Raw genomic sequence first — 20,908 nt, 5'->3', positions numbered from 1 at the left:
CCCCAAGTTTTACAAACCCAGAACCAGTTTCTTGAGATGACTGTAGAGGCAGGGTTTTTTTTTAAAGTCTTTTCTTTAACAAATACTTTCTAAGTTGGAAAGCCCTCTACATCCTGATTAAGTGGTCTAATTTTAGGGAGTCTCAGGACTGTACCATTAAAACATGTATGACCTTCTTCACATGTTCCTCCTGGCTCACTTCTGAAAAACACAAGTGCACTAATATGTCCTGTGGTTCAGATCATGGCTGAGGGTCCAGGCAAATCCCCTTACCATTGACCCAACACACCTGGAAAGAACTGCTGATGACTTTCCAACTCCTCACTAACCTTGTCTTGTGGAGAACAAAGGACAGCCAAGGTGAGTGGTGAAAAGAAACTTTAATCTGTTTGTTCTTTGTGTTATCACAGCTCAGAAATCTGACTCCACCAGTGTACGTAAAGGAGAAGGGGCCTGCGACACCCCATGCCATGCCAGACTCCCTCATGAGGTGGGCAAGCTGGGACTTTATAAGGTGCTTCCCAAGTCCTGCCTGTTTCCTGTGAATCAGTTACATTTTGGTGACCCACCAACCAAGTTGTTGACGGCTTGATCCTCATTTCTTAAATCCTTGGACTCAAAATTTTCGCAAAGTCTGAGAAGAAGAGGACAAAATGGGGAAAGCGGTAAGTTATGTTGAATATTAAATATTATAGTTATGCATGTATTTATTCATTCATATACTAAATATTATTTGTTATATAGGGTATTTATAAATAAACTACATAAATCTTAGGGTATAAAGTATTCAACATAGTATAATGCATGTGTTTGATTATAAAAACCTCAGGGTCTTATCTGACATACAGGAAAACTTAGAAAGAAACTCATCATAAGATGAAAACACCTTGTTTAATAATGAACAGACAGCTGCCTTGGGACTTCCTGAGCTTTGGATGCTCTTGGAATAATTGTGGTGAGGTTTGCTGGGCAGTGGAATAGGATTTCAAGAGAGCAGTTCCGATTACAGCCTAAATGTTCTTCTTAACTATAGCCCTTGATAATTAGAATTTAGATTATATCATATCATGATTTTTTTTTGTACTGCATTTCAGGAAAGCGGTCCCGATTACAGCCTAATTGTTCTTGTTAACTATAGGCCGGGATAATAAGAATTTAGATAATATCATAATATTTTATTTTAGTATTGCATAATCTAGGCATTTGTTAAAAAAAAAATAGCGTCACCCATATTTATGGAACAGGGTAAAAAGTGCCAGAGCCTGCAAAACTGTTGAAGCTTCAGGAATTCTAGTCCTCGGGATGAAACTACAATGTAGTAAATTTAAAACAAATCGGAGAAAATTTTTCTTCACCCAACGCATAATTAAACTCTGGAATTCGTTGCTGGAGAACGTGGTGAAGGCGGTTAGCTTAGCAGAGTTTAAAAAGGGGTTAGACGGTTTCCTAAAGGACAAGTCCATAAACCACTACTAAATGGACTTGGGAAAAATCCACAATTCCAGGAATAACTTGTATAGAATGTTTGTACGTTTGGGAAGCTTGCCAGGTGCCCTTGGCCTGGATTGGCCGCTGTCGTGGACAGGATGCTGGGCTCGATGGACCCTTGGTATTTTCCCAGTGTGGCATTACTTATGTACTTATGGGCAAAGAGTTATCTAGTTTCAAATTGTGCCGGGAAATGAAATGTTCAGACTTAGGGCCCTGTTTGCTAAGGCACGCTAGCGTTTTTAGTGTGCACTAAAATTTAGCGTGTGCTAACGCTAGAGGCACCCATATATGGGTGTCTATAGCATTAGCCTGCGCTAAAAACAATAGAGCGCCTATAGTGTGGCTTAGGAAAAAGGGCCATAGTGTCTAATCCTGACAGCTGGTACGTTGCCCGCTTGTTCCGCTGCTATGCAGTTTGGAGAGCAGAACATAAAGATTGCCTGTGCATTGCAGACATTTCCAAAGTCCCATGTTTGTTTCTGATGTCATGCTGGTATTTCAGTTCTGTAGGTTTAATGAACTCAGAAGGGAACGCTTGAGTCCTCAGTCCCTTCCCCTCACTCAAGAAACCAATCTCTTCAAGCACAGCCCAGTGGTACTGATCTGAGGCAGCATCTCTGCTTTAGGTGCTGACTTGTCACTGGCACAGACTGGCGAAGAGCCACCTAAAGGGAGTATTACAATGCAGCACTTTTTCAGAAAATCTTACTATTTGGATTTAGGCATGGTTATGTATTTATTGGGATTAATTAACTGCCTTTATGAAGAGATTCACCCAAGGTACAGTGTAACATAAACCTTACAATTTTGTTAATAGCATAACAATAGTAAAATGACCAAATACAAAGATAAATACAATTAATAAAGTAAACTTGGAAATGACAAATTGAATTATAGTAACAGGACTGACATGATACAATGTCAGAACAGCGATGTAGAACAATCTGATAAAAGAAACATGAAAAATATCAGTACAATACAAATGATACCATAATAGAAAACTTTGAAACTAATCATAGTTCATAATAAGTACAAATTTTAATATAATCTTTGGTGAAACAAAATCAGAATATCTGAGTTTTACTATTTATAATACACAAATATACTTGATTTACATTGTACTTTCTGTTCAAATATATTTTGTCAATTCAGCATTAGAGGGTAGAGAAAAGCTTGTTTACCCATAGGAAAAGCTTTGTAGACTGACATGAGTAGCTAATGTGACCTGTCCAAGGTCATACTGAGAATCAGCAGTAAAGCAGAGGACTAGAACTGAGACAGAGGGAGAGAATTAACCACCTTCTCATTATTATTTACATTTATCTACATTTTTCATGGCGGTGAACAAAAGCAGATCAAACTCAGGGATATAAGATCCAAAATCTTTTATTTCTGGAATAAAAAAGCCAAACAAGCCTGACACTGGCCATGTTTTGCCCAGGCAAAGGCTGCGTCTGGGGCTACAGAGTCCTATAAACAAATAAAACAAAATCCTTATTAGTAAAAACAACCATTAAATAGTAATAAATACAATAATAAATAACAGAAAATAAAATACAAATCTATAAGCCAAGACATCAATATACATCCAAAATAATATAATGACATTGATAATTGACACACAGTAAAAATAGGGTACCTACCCAAATGGCATTCAAATGGCACTTCACCACCTTGATAATACTGAAAAGAATAATAATAGTAAAATCATACATGTGCTCTGACTAGATAAAAGTAATAATAGGGGTCCTTTTACTAAGCTGCAGCATGTTTTTGACGCGCGTTGAGGTCCCCTTTTACCACAGCGGGTAAAAGGCTGTCCATTTTTGGGAAAAAGAAATGGCCATGTAGTAAGTGAACCACTTACCGCATGGTCGTTTCAGTGGGGAGCCCTTACCATCACCCATTGAGATGGCGGTAAAGGCTCCCACGCTAACCTGGTGGTAACTGGGCAGCGCATGGTGCTGCCTAATTACAGCCAGTTAAGTTCTGGCGCTACTAGTACATATTTTTGTAATGCTGGAAATGGTGCATGATAAGGGTGGGAACTACCGCCAGGCTCCTGTGGTAGACCAGTGGTAGTTCAGGATTGACGCCAACAGTAAATTCCACTGCATAGCCAAAAATGCTATCTTACCAGCTCAATTCAGAAGATGGCAGCCTCTCACAAAGAAATCTAGCAGTGCTCACAGTAACAGCAATCTGTTACGCAGTGGCTTGGCTGCTTTAAAAACACTGGCAGAGGTCAAAGATCAGGAAAACACAAAAACATTAAATAATTTAGATCATAAAATGTCATACAAGGGGTAATCATAAAAGTAAATAAAACAACTGAACCGCGCTAAAAAATGCCATTTTTTAGATGGTTCACTTGTTTTATTTTGCTTACTTTTATGATTGCACCTTGTTTGACCTTTTATGATCTAAATTATTTAATGTTTTTGTGTTTCCCTGATGTTTGACCTCTGCTAGTGTTTTTAAAGCAGCCAAGCTGTAGTATAGAAGACTGCTGTTAGTGTGAGCATTGATAGATTTGTTTGTGAGAGACTGCCATCTTCTGGATTGAACTGGTATGATGATGACATTTTTGGCTGTGGAATGCTGCTGGAATTCACTATTATTACTTTTATCAAGTTGGAGCACACATTTAATTTCACTATTATTATTCTTGTCAGTATTTTCAAGGTGGTGAAGTGCCATTTGAACACCACTTGGCTAGGTATCTTATTTTTACTGTGTGTCAATATCATTATGTTATTTTAGACATATATACATGTCTTGGCTTGTACTTTTGTATTTTATTTTCTGTTATTTAATTATTGTTTTTATTATTATTTATGATTGTTTTTACTAACATTGATTTTGTTTTATTTGTCTTAGCCCTTGATGCAGCCTTTGTGTGGGCGATACACAGTCAGTGTTGGCATTTTTTGGCTTTTAATTACAGAAATAAAAGTTTTTTCAAGCTTATATCCCTGATTCCGATTTGCTTTTGTTCACCGCCATCTTGGAGTTTACGGATTGCTTGCCCTGTGGTTTCCTTGCATCTATATTTTTCATCCAAAAGACTTCAAAGTGTTATATATTGTTCTATTAGCAATGAAATACAGTAACCTCAGAACAAAATACATCTACAAATGATAAAATATAGTAACTACAAAGCAGATTACAAGCACATTTGCTTTTTCTTGGATGCAAAGGACTTTGTAATGATGAGAATTATCTCGTATAGTGTTGTATATGTTAATGGTGCTTGTGGTATAGCCAATGTTGAGTGAATGTTTGTTCCTAAGGAAAACTGATCCAGATGTGGTTGTCTTTACAGGATAAGTATGAGTTGTACTCTGTGGAGATGGAGAAGCAGAACAATGGAGATGTGGATGTCAAAATCAAGAAGAAGCAGAAAGGAGCGAAGAAGAAAGAGAAGTTGGAAAGCATGAAGAAAGAGATGGACATTGTGAGTACTGGAGGAAAGGAGGGGGGACAAAAAAGAGAGCAAGGAAAAGGAAGTCAATTTTATTTATTTTTATATTCTACTTTTCTAGGTCTAGAGCTATTCAAAGCGGTGAACAGCCAAGGTTTAAGGCAAGCAAGGTGCCATAATTATAAAGGGGGATGTATAAATTATGTTGACCTCCATCTAGTGGTGAGAAGTGAAAACTGCAATGGCTGGAGATAGGTAATAGCGATGACTATTTCACGTTTTGAGGAAATAATGGGGATCACAAGGAAGGATTGCTGTCATCAAAATGAAAGAAATCATATGAAATATTTTGAGATTTTATAAACAGAGGAGCAGGCAGTATGAATCTTAAGGCACTGTGATTAAGTTTTGTGCTTTCTCCCAAACAGCCCTACCTCCTCCATTGGGCCCAGCTATAGTTAGCACATAGCTTAGAAATGAAGACTTACCTCTTTTGTTTATTCTCTTCCAGGATGACCACGAGCTGACTGTTGAGGAACTGGAACAGAAATATCAGACTAGTGTAACAAAAGTGAGTCTTATGAAAGGGGCTGGATGGAGGGTTGGACAAATTAAAAAGAGAAAGATTACTGGGACCCAGAAGAGAAACAGTGTGGAATACAGGAGAAGACGAGAAGATAGAGAAAGTTCTGGCTAAGGGAAAGTGAAGTTGTAAGATGTGAAGGTCTGAAGAACTCTTCCTAGTTTGCCTCCAATATTAAAAAGTCTTCATTGGAGAGGTTGACAATGTTTGTTTACTGTTTAATAGCACTTGATATCACCTTTCAGTAGAGACAAGCAAAGTTACAACTCAAAGCTCAGAAACAGGAAAGAAATACAATCAAAATAGGAATGTATGAGGACCAAGACTGACAGACATCAAACAAAGTACCACAAAGGTGTTCAGATGACTTGAAAGAATAGATCAAATAGAACTATAAGGTTGCAAAAGCCAAAACTCTTCAGGTCCTCTATTATGTCATGCTGCTCATCTATTTAGGTACCATTGATACAGCCAGATATGACTCTGAAGAGATCAGAAAAGACTTTATGGCATAGGGATAACAGTGAAAGAAAAGTTCTTATCTATTGCTCCAGTCAATGGTCAAGAGACAAACATATCCTGCAGATATCATATGGCTGTGAGGATGGTGTTGACAGCAGGGCTTAGGGTTCTGAGATTATGGTGTAGTATTTCAAGAAGATCTGATAAGTAAAAATGGGATGCCTTACAAGGAATAATAAAAGTATTTTTGCCCATAGACTAGCCTTGCTAGTGATGAGGGTTGCAAACTAAGTTCATCAAGGGCAGGCTTTCTCAAGGTAGGTCCTAGAGGGCTGCATGCAGTCAGGCTTTTTTGATTTCCACAATGAATATTATGGAGGAGTGCCTCCTGTTGGAAAGCTTTGGCATCACACTTACCAGCTTAAGCCTGCTTTAGACCTTAAGGGGCCCTTTTACTAAGCCAATTTGGAGCTACCGCTGGCCCAACATACTACTACTACTACTTAGCATTTCTATAGTGCTACAAGGGTTATGCAGCGCTGTACAAGTTAAAACATGGGGAAGGACAGTCCCTGCTCAAGAGAGCTTACAATCTAAAGGTAGCAAGCTATGTAGTCAGTGTAGGTATCATGAATGGGGAAGGTGGTTAGGCACCAAAAGCAATGGAGAAGAGATGGGCTTTGAGTAAGGACTTGAAGATGGGCAGGGAGGGCGCATGGCGTATAAGCTCGGGGAGTTTGTTCCAGGCATAAGGTGATGCGAGGCAGAAGGGGCGGAGTCTGGAGTTAGCGGTGGTGGAGAAGGGTACAGATAGGAGTGATTTGTCCTGAGAGCGGAGGTTACGGGTGGGGACATAGGGGGAGAGGAGGGAAGAGAGGTAGTGGGGGGCTGCAGATTGAGTGCATTTGAAGGTCATTAGGAGGAGCTTGAACTGTATACGGTAGCGGATCGGGAGCCAGTGAAGCGACTTGTGTTTGGCATTTCCTGCGCTAGCAGAAATATTCAAAAAATATCTCTTCAGGGGGTTACCCGGTGGTAATTGGGCAGTGCCGCTGTGGTAAAATGGGCCTCAGCTTGTAGCAAAAATGGCCCCTTCCACTAGCGCAGGGCCCTTTTTACTGCAGCCTAGTAAAGGAGCCCCAAAGTGAGCCTTCTTGCTGACCTCTGCAATGAATACTTCACTGGAGACAAGGGATTTTAATACTCATTACTCAAGAACAAATTTAATAATTAAAAAAGTTTGATTGTTTCTAATATTCTAGTTCCCCCTGTAACTTCTCTGGCAGTGGCATTCTTCAAACCTTCAGTACCATTCTCATCTCTGCGTGCGTCTGGTAGCGCTATACAAATGCTAATACTAATAATTATAATAATTAGGACCAGTCTGAGCTTTTGCTAGAAAGTCTACAGTTGTGGTGCAAACATGCCAAAAAGAAAATGTTTGGCATTAATATCCAGCAGGAGTTAATGAGGCAGGAGCTGCTCCTTCCCAGTTAAGTCCTGCTGACCAGTTTCCCACATGATATTCAATAGCACTTAATTGGATATTTTTTTTTGTACCCTGTGCTTTCCCACTCATGGCAGGCTCAATGAGGCTTAGGTACTTATTTGTACTTGGGGCAATGGAGGGTTAAGTACTACTACTACTACTACTACTACTATTTAGCATTTGACTTGCCCAGAGTCACAAGGGGTCTGTGCCTGCAGTGGGAATTGAACCCAGTTCCCCAGGACCAAAGTCCACCACTCCAACCACTAGGCCACTCCTCCACTCCGCATGTTGCTGCTGAATATGATGTGTGACATTGCGGCCTTATCTGATTAGTGCTGGGGCAGTCTGGGAACAGAGCAGAGGTGGGCACCTTGTGCTTCTGTTTATATTTTCAGAAAGCGAATGATACATACCTGTAGCAGGTGTTCTCCGAGGACAGCAGGCTGATTGTTCTCACGACTGGGTTGACGTCCACGGCAGCCCCCTCCAACCGGAACAAAAACTTCGCTGGCGGTCCCGCACACAGGGCACGCCCACCGCGCATGCGCGCCCGCCTTCCCGCCCGTGCGCGACCGTGCCCGACCGTGCCCGCTCAGTTGAATGACAAGCAAAGGAATGAGGAAAAAACGCAACTGCAAAGGGGAGGAGGGAGGGTAGGTGAGAACAATCAGCCTGCTGTCCTCGGAGAACACCTGCTACAGGTATGTATCATTTGCTTTCTCTGAGGACAAGCAGGCTGCTTGTTCTCATGACTGGGGTATATCTAGCTCTCAGGCTCACTCAAAACAAGAACCCAGGTCAATTGAACCTCGCAACGGCGAGGGCATAACAGAAATTGACCTACGAAGAACAACTAACTGAGAGTGCAGCCTGACCAGAATAAAATCGGGTACTGGAGGGTGGAGTTGGATTCAAACCCCAAACAGATTCTGCAGCACTGACTGCCCGAACCGACTGTCGCGTCAGGTATCCTGTTGAAGGCAGTAATGTGATGTGAATGTGTGGACAGATGACCACGTCGCAGCCTTGCAAATCTCTTCAATAGTGGCTGACTTCAAGTGGGCCACCGACGCTGCCATAGCTCTAACACTATGAGCCGTGACATGACCCTCAAGAGCCAGCCCAGCCTGGGCGTAAGTGAAGGAAATGCAATCTGCTAGCCAATTGGAGATGGTGCGTTTCCCGACAGCGACCCCTTTCCTATTGGGGTCGAAAGAAACAAACAATTGGGCGGACTGTCTGTGGGGCTGTGTCCGCTCCAGATAGAAGGCCAACGCTCGCTTGCAGTCCAATGTGTGCAACTGACGTTCAGCAGGGCAGGTATGTGGTCTGGGAAAGAATGTTGGCAAGACAATTGACTGGTTAAGAGGGAACTCCGACACCACCTTCGGCAGAAACAGGGTGAGTGCGGAGGACTACTCTGTTATGATGAAATTTGGTATACGGAGCATGAGCTACCAGGGCCTGCAGCTCACTGACTCTACGAGCTGAAGTAACTGCCACCAAGAAAATGACCTTCCAGGTCAAGTACTTCAGATGGCATGAATTCAGTGGCTCAAAAGGAGGTTTCATCAGCTGGGTGAGAACGACGTTGAGATCCCATGACACTGCAGGAGGCTTGACAGGGGGCCTTGACAAAAGCAAGCCTCTCATGAATCGAACTACTAAAGGCTCTCCAGAGATGGCTTTACCCTCTACACGATGATGGTAAGCACTAATCGCACTAAGGTGATTCCTTACTGAGTTGGTCTTGAGACCAGACTCTGATAAGTGCAGAAGGTATTCAAGCAGGTTCTGTGCAAGGCAAGAACGAGGTTCTAGGGCCTTGCTCTCACACCAGACAACAAACCTCCTCCACTTAAAAAAGTAACTCTTTTTAGTGGAATCCTTTCTAGAGGCAAGCAAGACCCGGGAGACACCCTCAGACAAGCCCAACGAAGCAAAATCTATGCCCTCAACATCCAGGCCGTGAGAGCCAGAGACTGAAGGTTGGGGTGCAGAAGTGCTCCATCGTTCTGCGAAATGAGAGTCGGAAAACACTCCAATCTCCACGGTTCTTCGGAGGACAACTCCAGAAGTAGAAGGAACCAGATCTGACGGGGCCAAAAAGGCACTATCAGAATCATGGTGCCGTGGTCTTGCTTGAGCTTCAGTAAGGTCTTCCCCACAAAAGGTATGGGAGGATAAGCATACAGGAGGCCGGTCCCCCAATTGAGGAGAAAGGCATCCGACGCCAGTCTGCCGTGTGCCTGTAGTCTGGAACAGAACAGAGGCAGCTTGTGGTTGGTCTGAGAGGCGAAAAGGTCCACCGAGGGAGTGCCCCACTCTCGGAAGATCTTGCGTACCACTCTGGAATGGAGTGACCACTCGTGCGGTTGCATGACTCTGCTTAGTCTGTTGGCCAGACTGTTGTTTACTCCTGCCAGGTATGTGGTTTGGAGAAGCATGCCGAATTGGCAGGCCCAACGCCACATCCCGACGGCTTCCTGACACAGGGGGCGAGATCCGGTGCCCCCCTGCTTGTTGATGTAATACATTGCAACCTGATTGTCTGTCCGAATTTGGATAATTTGGTAGGACAGCCGATCTCTGAAGGCCTTCAGTGCGTTCCAGATCGCTCGAAGCTCCAGGAGGTTGATCTGAAGATCCTGTTCCTGGAGGGACCACAGTCCCTGGGTGTGAAGCCCATCGACATGAGCTCCCCACCCCAGGCGAGATGCATCCGTCGTCAGCACCTTCGTGGGCTGCGGAATTTGGAATGGACGTCCCAGGGTCAAATTGGTCCAAAGTGTCCACCAGTGCAGCGAATTGCGGCAACTGAGGGACAGGCGGATGACATCTTCTAGATTCCCGGGGGCGAGAGCTTCCTCTCCGGGGCAGAGAAGAAGCATGGAACAACGGAGGACAGGCGCGCACGGCACCCCCCCAGCGGCGTGCACCCGGGGCGGACCGCCCCCCCCCTAGGAACGCCACTGGCAGGGCTACTGAGACTGCCGCTTCTGCGCTTCTTTCACACGGAGCGAGGTTGAGGTGAGGCACTATGATTTGAATTCAGGGAGGCCCGGCCCATGGTGGATGAGGGGGGGGGGCGGCGGTGACGATGACCTCGGGGGGGGGGGGGGGTGGCAGCGGGGCCCCGGGGGCAGCCTTGCCCTGGGCCCGGCCCTGTCTCTCGGCAGCCCTGACCATTGGGAATATTGGTGAAGCACAAATTGTGACCAGTTATGTAGATTTCAGTACCTGACTCCCTGGCTGTCTGCTTTCCCCAGTTTGCAGACACACGTTTGATAATGAAAGTAATGTCTTGCTGTGTCAAATTTTTGGTGACACACCTTTTGCTGTGGTATCACACAAGTGAGTCCCGACACACTAGTTGAGAATCACTGTTCTAGAACAAAGATGAAAATATGACAAAAACAACTAGCAGGTTTCAATAAAGTTCCAAGAAGAAACATTCTTCACTGAATGAAAAAGTCAGAGACAAGGGGTCATCATATGAAGCCAGAGGGAAGGTTGAAAAGAAATATCAGAAAACACTTTTTCACTGAGAGAGTGATAAAGATCTGGAACAGGAGGTAATAGGAGTTAAATTGAAAGAAACCAAGCATGCATTGGATAGACAGAATAAACAGGCAATTCTATAAGCAGCCACTTAAATATTGGAGGCAATAGCGCACCTAGTTTATAGAATAGTAGCACTTATGCAAGTGATTGGTGCCAGTAATAGAGTTACATAGGTAAGTGCTAGGTACCATTCTACAAGTGCACTTAAATCACTTACCCCCGGATTATATATTTGGCAACTATATTTGAGTGCACAAATCAGTGCACAATGACAATTTGAGTGTGCAGATTAATTGATTAATGAGCCAATCAGCTATCTGCTAATATTTAGCGCATCACCGGCTACGTATGGAAGCCAAATTAGTCCGCCAAAATAGCAGGAAAATCTTTGGCTGGTTTAAACTTAATTGGCCAGCACTAAATATTGGCTTGGCTGGTTAAATTTAAACCGGCCAAAAAACACCTGGTTATTTTATGGCGGTCACCAGAAACAGCCTGACACTGAATATCCAGGCTGGCTGCTGACTGCGGGAGTTAGCTGGGCTCCTTCTCACAGTCTGAATATCAGGCCTGTTATGTTTTGTGATTTGTATGTGTTATGTTTTTTTAAATACTTGTGTATTTTGGAATACACCTAGCTGTTAGGCGGGCTATAAATTTTTAAAATAAATAAATAGCCTTGTGAGCAAGGACAAGCAGTTTGAATTGAATTCAGAATTTAACAGGGAGTCAATGGTGTTACATAAGGAGCGAAGTAACTCAATCAAATCTAGCAGACCAGTACAAATGGGAGACTGACAGGCTTATTTTCGAAAGAGAAGGGCGCCCATCTTTCGACACAAATTACAAGATGGACGTCCTTCTCACAGGGTCGCCCAAATTGGCATAATCGAAAGCCAATTTTGGGCGTCCTCAACTGCTTTCCGTTGCGGGGATGACCAAAATTCACGGGGGCGTGTTGGAAGCATAGTGAAGGCGGGACTGAGGTCCTCGGCTGATAATGGAAAAAAGAAGGGCGTCCCTGATGAACACTTGGGCGACTTTACATGGTCCTTTTTTTTTATGACCAAGCCACAAAAATGTGCCCTAAATGACCAGATGACCACCGGAGGGAATTGGGGATGACCTCCCCTTACTCTCCCAGTGGTCACTAACCCCCTCCCACCCTAAAAAAAAATTTTTAAATATTTTTTCCAGCCTCTATGCCAGCCTCAAATATCATACCCAGCTCCATGACAGCAGTATGCAGGTCCCTGGAGCAGTTTTAGTGGGTACTGCAGTGCACTTCAGGCAGGCGGACCCAGGCCCATCCCCCCCTACCTGTTACACTTTTGGTGGTAAATGTGAGCCCTCCAAAACCCATCACAAACCCACTGTACCCACATCTAGGTGCCCCCCTTCATCCCTAAGGGCTATGGTAGTGGTGTACAGTTCTGGGGAGTGAGGTTTGAGGGGGGGTTGGGGGGCTCAGCACACAAGGTAAGAGAGCTATGCACCTGGGAGCTTTTTCTGAAGTTCACTGCAGTGCCCCCTAGGGTGCCTGGTTGGTGTCCTGGCATGTGAGGGGGACCAGTGCACTACGAATGTGGCTCCTCCCATGACCAAATGGCTTGGATTTGGTTGTTTCTGAGATGGGCGTCCTTGGTTACCATTATCGTCGAAAACCAGGGACGACCATCTCTAAGGTTGACCTAAATATTGAGATTTGGGCATCCCCGACCATATTATCGAAACGAAAGATGGACGCCCATCTTGTTTTGATAATACGGGTTTCCCCGCCCCTTCACGGGGACGTCCTGCGAGGACATCCTCAGGAATACATGGGCGCCCCGTTCGATTCTGCCCCTCCACGTGGTCCATTTGATCTTTCTGACAATACAGTCTATGTTATATGTTCTGTCTCTCTCTCCCATCTTGTTTCAAGGGCTTGAAAAGCAGTATTGCGGCAGACATCCTCATGCGAGATGGTCCTAATGAGCTGAAGCCACCTAAGGGAACACCGGAGTATGTGAAGTTTGCTCGACAGCTTGCTGGCGGTCTGCAGTGTTTGATGTGGGTTGCCGCAGTCATCTGCCTCATCGCTTTTGCCATCCAGTGTTCCCAGGGAGATCTCACTAGTGATGACAATGTAAGTTTTTGAGGAAAGAGGCGTCCTGAGGGAACAATAGTGGGTGATGAGGAAAGTGTTATAATCTTTGAGAACTGTTAGTCCAAAATATTTTAGTTTGAGTTATCTGATGACTTCATGGTATATGAGTGAGGCCAAGTCTGTGCTGGTTTTGCTGCATGGTGCATATGGACTTGTAGTTCCTTCTTTCCCTTGACAAATAAGAAATCTGGGGATGATCGAGACTGGTTCAGCCTGTCCATGATGTCTGAGAACCATTAGGACACTGCTATCCTGAACCAATCTTTTCTTAAATTAAAGGTATGTTTAGATTACTAGATTGTTACCTTTCCCATTAATTGCTTCCTCCTAGAACATCATCCTCTTCTTCCTCTTGCTCTCACTACTAATAATTGAGTTTCCCATAACCCATATGACTATTTTATTCTTTCCAACTCAACAGAATGCTGGAAAGAAATTATAAATAAGGGGTTAAAAGTATCTGTGCATTTGTCTGTATGAGAGAAAATTAACTCCAAAAGTAAATGAGATTGAAGGGGGGTAGACTCAAGAAAAATGTCAGGAAGTATTTTTTCACGGAGAGAGTGGTGGATACTTGGAATGCCCTCCCGTGGGAGGTGGTGGAGATGAAAACGGTAATGGAATTAAAAAATGCATGGGATAAACATAAAGGAATCCTGTTCAGAAGGAATGGATCCTCAGAAGCTTAGGGGGGATTGGGTGGCAGCACCGGTGGTGGGAGGCAGGGCTAGTGGTTGGGAGGTGGGGCTAGTGCTGGGCAGACTTCTACGGTCTGGGCCCTGAAAATGATAGATACAAATCAAGGTCAGGTATACATATAAAATAGCACATATGAGTTTATCTTGTTGGGCTGTCACCTACTATGTTACTATGTAAAAGAATGGGACCATATTTGGTGTGGGAGGAAAACCAGGGAAAAGGCACATTCCGGCTGATATTCAGCGCTGGTTAAATAGCACTTAACTGGCTAAGTGCTAATATTCTGCGCCAGAGAGATGGTTATCTCCGAAGAATATTAGTGCTTAACGCAGACCACCAGATTATATTTATTGCACCTAGAGTTCTGCATCGAAATCCAAGCATATTCTATAACAATGTGCGTAACTTATTTGGCCTAACAAGCCAATCAGCGTTTTTAACAGCACTTAATAAGCAATAATGAGCACTAATTGGAAATAATTAGAATTTACATGCACAACTTGCTACGCGTATTCTGTAACGCACAGCACCTAAATTCTAATGCATGGAGCCAAAAAGGGGTGTGGTTAGGGGGCAGGGAAATGGGCATTTTGTGGGTGTTCCAAAATTTACGCACTGGAGGATATTTTTGTAAAAAAAGAGATCATGTTCTTTTTCGTGCATTATCTGCTACACCGTTGCAGCAAGTTGTTAATGAGGCTACTCATAAGACAGGTCATGTATTGGATCTTTTATTTTTGTCAGTAGGGTTAGTTGAGGTTCTGTGACAGTCACCAGTAGTTAAGATCGCTCCTTGGTCAGATCATTATGTAATATCTTTTGCATTTTGTTTCGTAAAAAAGGATGTAGGTATTAAGACATGTCCTTTGACCTTGTCTGATAGATCACATTTGCTATTGATGATTTGGCTGATCAGTGGCTACCTTTATTGTGTATTGATAATGATTTTTCTGTTAGTGAAGCTGTTGAAAAGTGGAATAGGACCTTGAGTGAAGCATTGAATGTTATAGGCCCTATTAAGTTTTTGACAAGAAACAGTGTTTACAGACCATGTCCTTGGAAAACTGAACCAGTTGTGCAAGTTAGGAGAGAACTAAGGCAGGCTGAGAGGAAATGGAGAAAAATCTGTGATCTTGAGGATTATGACAGTTATCAATTATGTTTACTGGAATATCTTGATTTATGTGAGCGCATGAGAAATGATTACTTCCGTAAGCAGTGAAGTATTTGATTGAAGGGTATAAGGATGCAGATCAGAGCAGTGGACCTGATACTATGGCCTATGCTGATTTCTTGAAGGATAAGATGGCCATGCTTGAGCAGCAGGTGGGTGATTGTCATCATTATTTGGAGGATCATACACTATTGATTACAGAATCTATGTGGGTTGAGTTTGAGGAGGTTGGGGTTCAGAAAGTGACAAGAATGCTTTCTGTCATTACTCCTATTCAGTCTTTATCTGATCCATGTTCATCGGGGGTTATTCAACAGATGATTGATAAAATTGCTTTGCAGTTAACATGTATTATTAATAAGTCCCTTAGTGAGGGTGAGCTTCCAGTAGCTTGTAAAGAAGCTACAGTGAAACCTTTGTTAAAAAATGAGAAATTAAATCCTGGAAGTATGAGTAGTTACAGGTCCATTTCTGTGGTCCCTTTTTTGAGGAAAATTATTAAGAAGGTTGTCTTGCAACAACTTCAAAATTTTATGGAAGAGAATGATTGTTTGAATAGATTTCAATATGGTTTTAGAAACACTCATAGTGTGGAGACTATGAAAAGGGGTACTGATAAAAATGTATGTTATTGCCTAATATCGCCAGAAGTGTCACCTGCCTTTGATTCAGTTGATGGAGATAAAGAAGTAAATAAAATGCATGCATTTACAGACATACATAGAAAAACACAAAAACATGCACATGGACACACAGACAAGCAGAGGGTTGGAAATTATTCCATGAAGCGTGATTCACATGCCCTGTCCCCCCTATATCCCTGCTGGCCTGGCTTTCAGTGATTAAAATGCATATTTCATTTTATTTGTTGTAAGTTCTATTGTCAAACCTAGTGAATGAGCCATATACCTTTCTTAATAGTTGTTATGTAAAGTGATACCTAGTGAATAAATTGTGTAATTTGTCACTGCTTCCAATATTGCAGGATAGCTGTGGTTTAAATGTTAGATACATCCTTTGAATTCTATTGACAGTGACATCTTATGGTGAGAAATGCTATCACACTTATTTCATTTTATTTATTTATTTCCAGGTGCTTGATATACCGCACTGGGTCCAACATGGCTACTACACGGTTTACAATACTAAAAACAAAGTTAGGGGAGGAGACAAAAGGGAGGGACAAACCAACATAATATCTGGGGGCCACTCCATTTAAACTGCTCCTCCCTCAAAGGGCATATACACACAAATACATAGCCAGAAGGTTTGAAAAGAATTCCACGAGTTATGCTTTCCCACTTCTTAAATGTAACATTAAAGCCAACATCACTGTCACTACTCAAACCAGTTAGCAGCTTTATAGCCCTCAATTAGTTTAATTATCATAGCTGTATATATTACATAGTGAGTGAGACTTTTATTTGAAGGAAGACTGCCACCAAGTCAAACTGTACTCATAAGAATTATTGATGGCAACAGCAACATTACTGTTTGATCTTTTCTATTTTCAGTGTTTTAGGTTGCACTCTCTAATATACAATCCAGCCAATGTAAAGATAGTCATTTTGTTTTCCATTAATGATACTATAATAATAAAAAGTAAACAATGCTTTTTTCTGATAACATATACAGATGCAACAATGCTCAGCACTCTAATAACTCTTCATACTTTATATATTCATGACCTCAGCAGCGATTTGTTTCACATGAGTCAGAATAGTTTTCACTAACTTCATTCATTTATCTAAACTTCTAAAAAAGTCACTTATACTACTTAGCTTTTATGTTGAATTTTCAGATCTGCTGCCTACACGGACCATGTTTCACGGGATATTAAACCCTAGCTGCATTAGGATGCAGACCTAAAGACAATAAAATTAAAATGAGAACTTACACTCTTGCTTCTAATATTATACACTGAGATCACACTATATGCCTACCTCTTCACCACATGCCAGCCATTCTCTTTGCTATTTACAAAATGGTGGCACCAGCAGATGTCCATTTAGTAAATAGCAAAAAGAATGGCTGGCATGTGGGATCTTGTACTTTTTTTGGATCTTGCCAGGTTCTTGTGACCTGGATTGGCCGCTGTTGAAAACTGGATGTGGGATTTGATGGACCTTCAGTCTGTCCCAGTATGGCAATACTTATGTACTCATGACATTATTGTCAATAAAATGGCTAAATTGTGTATCAAAATGTTAATAAAATCTTGAATAAAGTAATGTGGTTGCCATGCTAGGGCATTTGAGTGTGCAGAAATAAAGGCCAATAAAAAAAATATAAGCTGGTGCTTTTTTACTGGAATACTTTACATTTCTTGAGCAGCTTTGGGGGAGTTTGGATCTGACAAAGGGAATTTAACTCCCAAAGCTGGTCAATAAATGTGTTAAATCAGTTCAATAAAAAGCCTCATCTTATTTTTGTTGTTAAGCTTACCCACATGAAATCCTTCTCAGTGGACAATATAGCTTTAGTGTATTATATACAACAGTTACAATGCACAGTGTCTTTTGGGGTCCACGATGGTCTGAATTGGTTGCATTGCTCTAACTCTACTGACCACAAGGTGCTAATTACCATTTGGGAAAGACTGAATCCATACAAACTGTAGAGATACCTACCCTTGCCATCTTGTTGCCCAGCAGTGTAAAGGAAGTTGCACTGTATAAACAAGCATTGACCTAGTACAGAATACCACACACCTTCTCAAGGCAGACTGAGGCCTGATCATCTTTCTATGTGTTCTCTCTCTTCAGCTCTATTTGGCCATCACCCTTATAGCCGTTGTGGTTGTTACTGGCTGCTTTGGTTATTACCAAGAATTTAAGAGCACCAACATTATTGCAAGCTTCAAGAACCTTGTTCCACAGGTAAAAAATAGTATTGGTACTGTTTGAACATTTCTAAGATAATATTATCCCAGTAGTTTAGGTGATTTATAACAAATTGATGCCCCTATTTGTGGGAGTTTAAAAGTGCCCAAGAAACAGCCCAAATAGCTAAAATTTGCTTTTTTATTTTTATATGCTTTCTTTTACTGAACTTGATGGTACACCACACCAAAAAGCCTGATATGTGTTACAATAATAAAATGCTTTTAAAGCCTGGTTTGGATAACGCATAGGGGCCCTTTTACTAAAGTTATTATGCGCTAAAGGCTAAGAAGCACATTTTATAACTATGGGCTTCTTATCATTTAGCGTGCAGTAAAAAGGCCCCATGGAAAAATGATGTCTTACCTAACAACTTTCTTTCCTTTAGTCCTATCAATGTTAGCTTCAGAACTTTTAGTACAAGAACAGTGCTGGGCAGACTTCTGTGGTCTGTGCCCTGAGAATGGCAAGGACAAATCAAACTCAGTTATACATATATAGTATCACATACCATGTAAAATGAGTTTATGTTGCTGGGCAGACTGGATGAACCGTTCAGGTCTTTATCTGCCATCATTTACTATGTTACTACGTAACAGGCTCACCCAATGCAGTCTGACTTCCACAGGACATGTTAGTGGTCCAATGGTCCGGTGTGGGGGGGGGGGGGGAGTGGTAGGGATCTCAGAGACCTCTGAGATATGCCTCAGATCCACAGAACAGCTGCTTCTTTTTTTTTTTTTTAAACAGGAGTTTATGCCAAAGAAGGCATTCCAAAAGAACTGAATCCCAGGCATTAAACAGGGTCAGGAGAACAAGCCCAAAAGGACATTCCCAACTTGACTGAAACACAGCTAAGAAGCTGGTTGAGGAAAACAAGCCAAATAGGGACTCCCAAACTCAACTGAGACTCAGCATAAAACTGGCTCAGGAGCACAAAACCCCAAAAGTGTTGTTAAAGCTCAACTGAAACTAGTTATAAACCTCATCAGGAGCAGGGCTGTTAGCCCGTCATCCAGCCCCTTGGGAGATAGAGGAATACTGAACAATTTATGCTGCATAATGCCCTTAAGAGGTGAGTCACAAGAACTATTTTATTCCTCTGTCTCCATCTGCTGGTGGAGGGACACAACCCATTTGTCTGGACTGGTCTGATAGGATGCTATGGAAAGTAACTTATATTAGTATGAACATCAGTCAAGGAGATTTAACTCTACAGAAGCCTTCAGCAGGGAATTAGTCAAAATCTTCTAATATTTTGCTTATAAATTCTTCTAGATCAAGTCCCCTTCTCTAAAGATTTTGCCTTAAATATAAAGGCCCCGATATTCAGACCGCGGGAGATAGTCGGGCTGTCTCCCATGTTCGGCGCTAAACCTGGATATTCAATGCCGGTCCGTTTCCAGTGACTGGCATTCAATATATGGTTTAACATTGGTTGGTCCAATTTTAATCTACCAGGTTGATATTCAGCGCTTGCAGCTTAAAGAAAGACTGGCCAAAGTTATTCCACCTATTGTGGCGGCCAAATATGGCGGCCAAACTTGACCACTCTCACTTTAAAAATCGGCGGATAGCCAGTTACATTGCCCAATATAACAGGCTACTTTAAGCCGCTAAGCAGTGATATTCAGTGCTGGACAGCCAGCTATCCGGCACTGAATATTGTCAGATAGCCGCTTAAGTGCTGTTTTAGTGACCAATATCCTTTAAATATCAGGTGGAAAAATAATAAAGTTAAATTTGACCTAATTTCAACAGTATATTTAGGAAACAGTGCATTATGATCTCATCAACCATTGTTGAAGCCACCCTGGCACTGATCAGTGCTTTATGATGCATCAGTTATGCAATCAAGGATATACAGTCAACCCTCAATTTAACGGATTAATTGATGGGAGGAGGTGTCTGTTAAATCAAATTGTCTGTTAAATCAAAATGTCCATTTGACAAGGTGCAGTGGGCCTACCTGTTTCAAGTCCTGGATCATGTTGGTGTAGGGGGCTGGTTCATGGAGGCGGTTTCAACACTATATAGTAACCCCTCTGCTAGAGTAGTCGCGAATCGGCTTCAGTCTGCTCCATTTCAGTTACAGAGGGGTACTAGGCAGGGCTGTCCCTTATCCCCATTACTGTTTTTATTATACTTAGAGCCACTGCTTAGAACGATCATGAGGGACCCGGATGTTGTGGGGATAGGCATGCCATCGCTGGAGGTCAAAGTGTTGGCTTTTGCTGATGACATCCTTCTGACATTGACTAATCCTGCCTCGTCGGTGCGGCACTTAATGGCGAATCTAGACGAGTTCCGTTTTTTGACAGGGTTTACCTTAAACTATCATAAGTCCGTGGCCCTCCCTATACAATCGGACGTTAGAATGCAGTGGGAGGGAAAATTCCCCTTTCAATGGGCAAACTCTAGTATTAAATATTTGGGGGTACATATTCCCGCAGATTTAGCGGAACTTTATGAACTTAATATGGGGCCGATAAAGGAACGAGCGGTGGAATCTTTGCAGAGGTGGCAGGCACTTCCGATTACTTTACTGGGACGTATAGCGCTTTACAATATGGTCCTTTTCCCCAAGTGGACTTACATATTTCAAATGTTGCCATTTCATTTGAGGCCCCGAGATGAACAGTGGCTGCGAAAAAAATTGACACATTTTTTATGGCAGGGAAAGAGGGCCCGTCTGCCATTTTGTAAAGTGCTGTTACCACGCATAAAGGGGGGTTTGGGACTCCTAGACTTAAAATTGTTTTCCCTGGCCAGCAGTATGAGACATCTGTCCGACTGGTTCTGCTCTACAAATTTTTTCTCTTGTACAGAGGCAGAGGTGGCAATTCTGGGAAAAATGCAATTTTCTTATTGGCTCCATGCGCCCTCCAGAGAATTACCGGGGTTGGGCCCCTACCGACCGATCCTTTTGTCCTTGAGAGCCGCATGGAGATGGATGGGCAGGATCCTGCGGGTAGATACCAAGACTTC

The 20,908-nt window shown here is 42.5% G+C and overlaps 1 protein-coding gene across 1 annotated transcript in view; it reads left to right on the top strand.

Moving 5' to 3' along the window:
• Positions 1–470: 470 nt before the first annotated feature.
• ATP4A (ATPase H+/K+ transporting subunit alpha) overlaps positions 471–20,908 on the top strand; it is a 119,485-nt gene continuing 99,047 nt past the window's right edge. Inside the window, exons 1-5 of the mRNA XM_030212637.1 lie at positions 471–665; positions 4,817–4,948; positions 5,427–5,486; positions 12,941–13,144; positions 17,804–17,917. Of these exons, the coding sequence (XP_030068497.1) occupies positions 654–665; positions 4,817–4,948; positions 5,427–5,486; positions 12,941–13,144; positions 17,804–17,917 (522 nt within the window). The 5' untranslated portion in view covers positions 471–653. The remainder of the gene's footprint in view (positions 666–4,816; positions 4,949–5,426; positions 5,487–12,940; positions 13,145–17,803; positions 17,918–20,908) is intronic.

This window comes from Microcaecilia unicolor, chromosome 8 (genome assembly GCF_901765095.1).
Source record: "Microcaecilia unicolor chromosome 8, aMicUni1.1, whole genome shotgun sequence".
In the NCBI taxonomy this organism is placed as follows: domain Eukaryota; kingdom Metazoa; phylum Chordata; class Amphibia; order Gymnophiona; family Siphonopidae; genus Microcaecilia; species Microcaecilia unicolor.
Note: the sequence above shows the minus strand (reverse complement) of the source record. Positions and strands in the feature narration are given on the sequence as shown.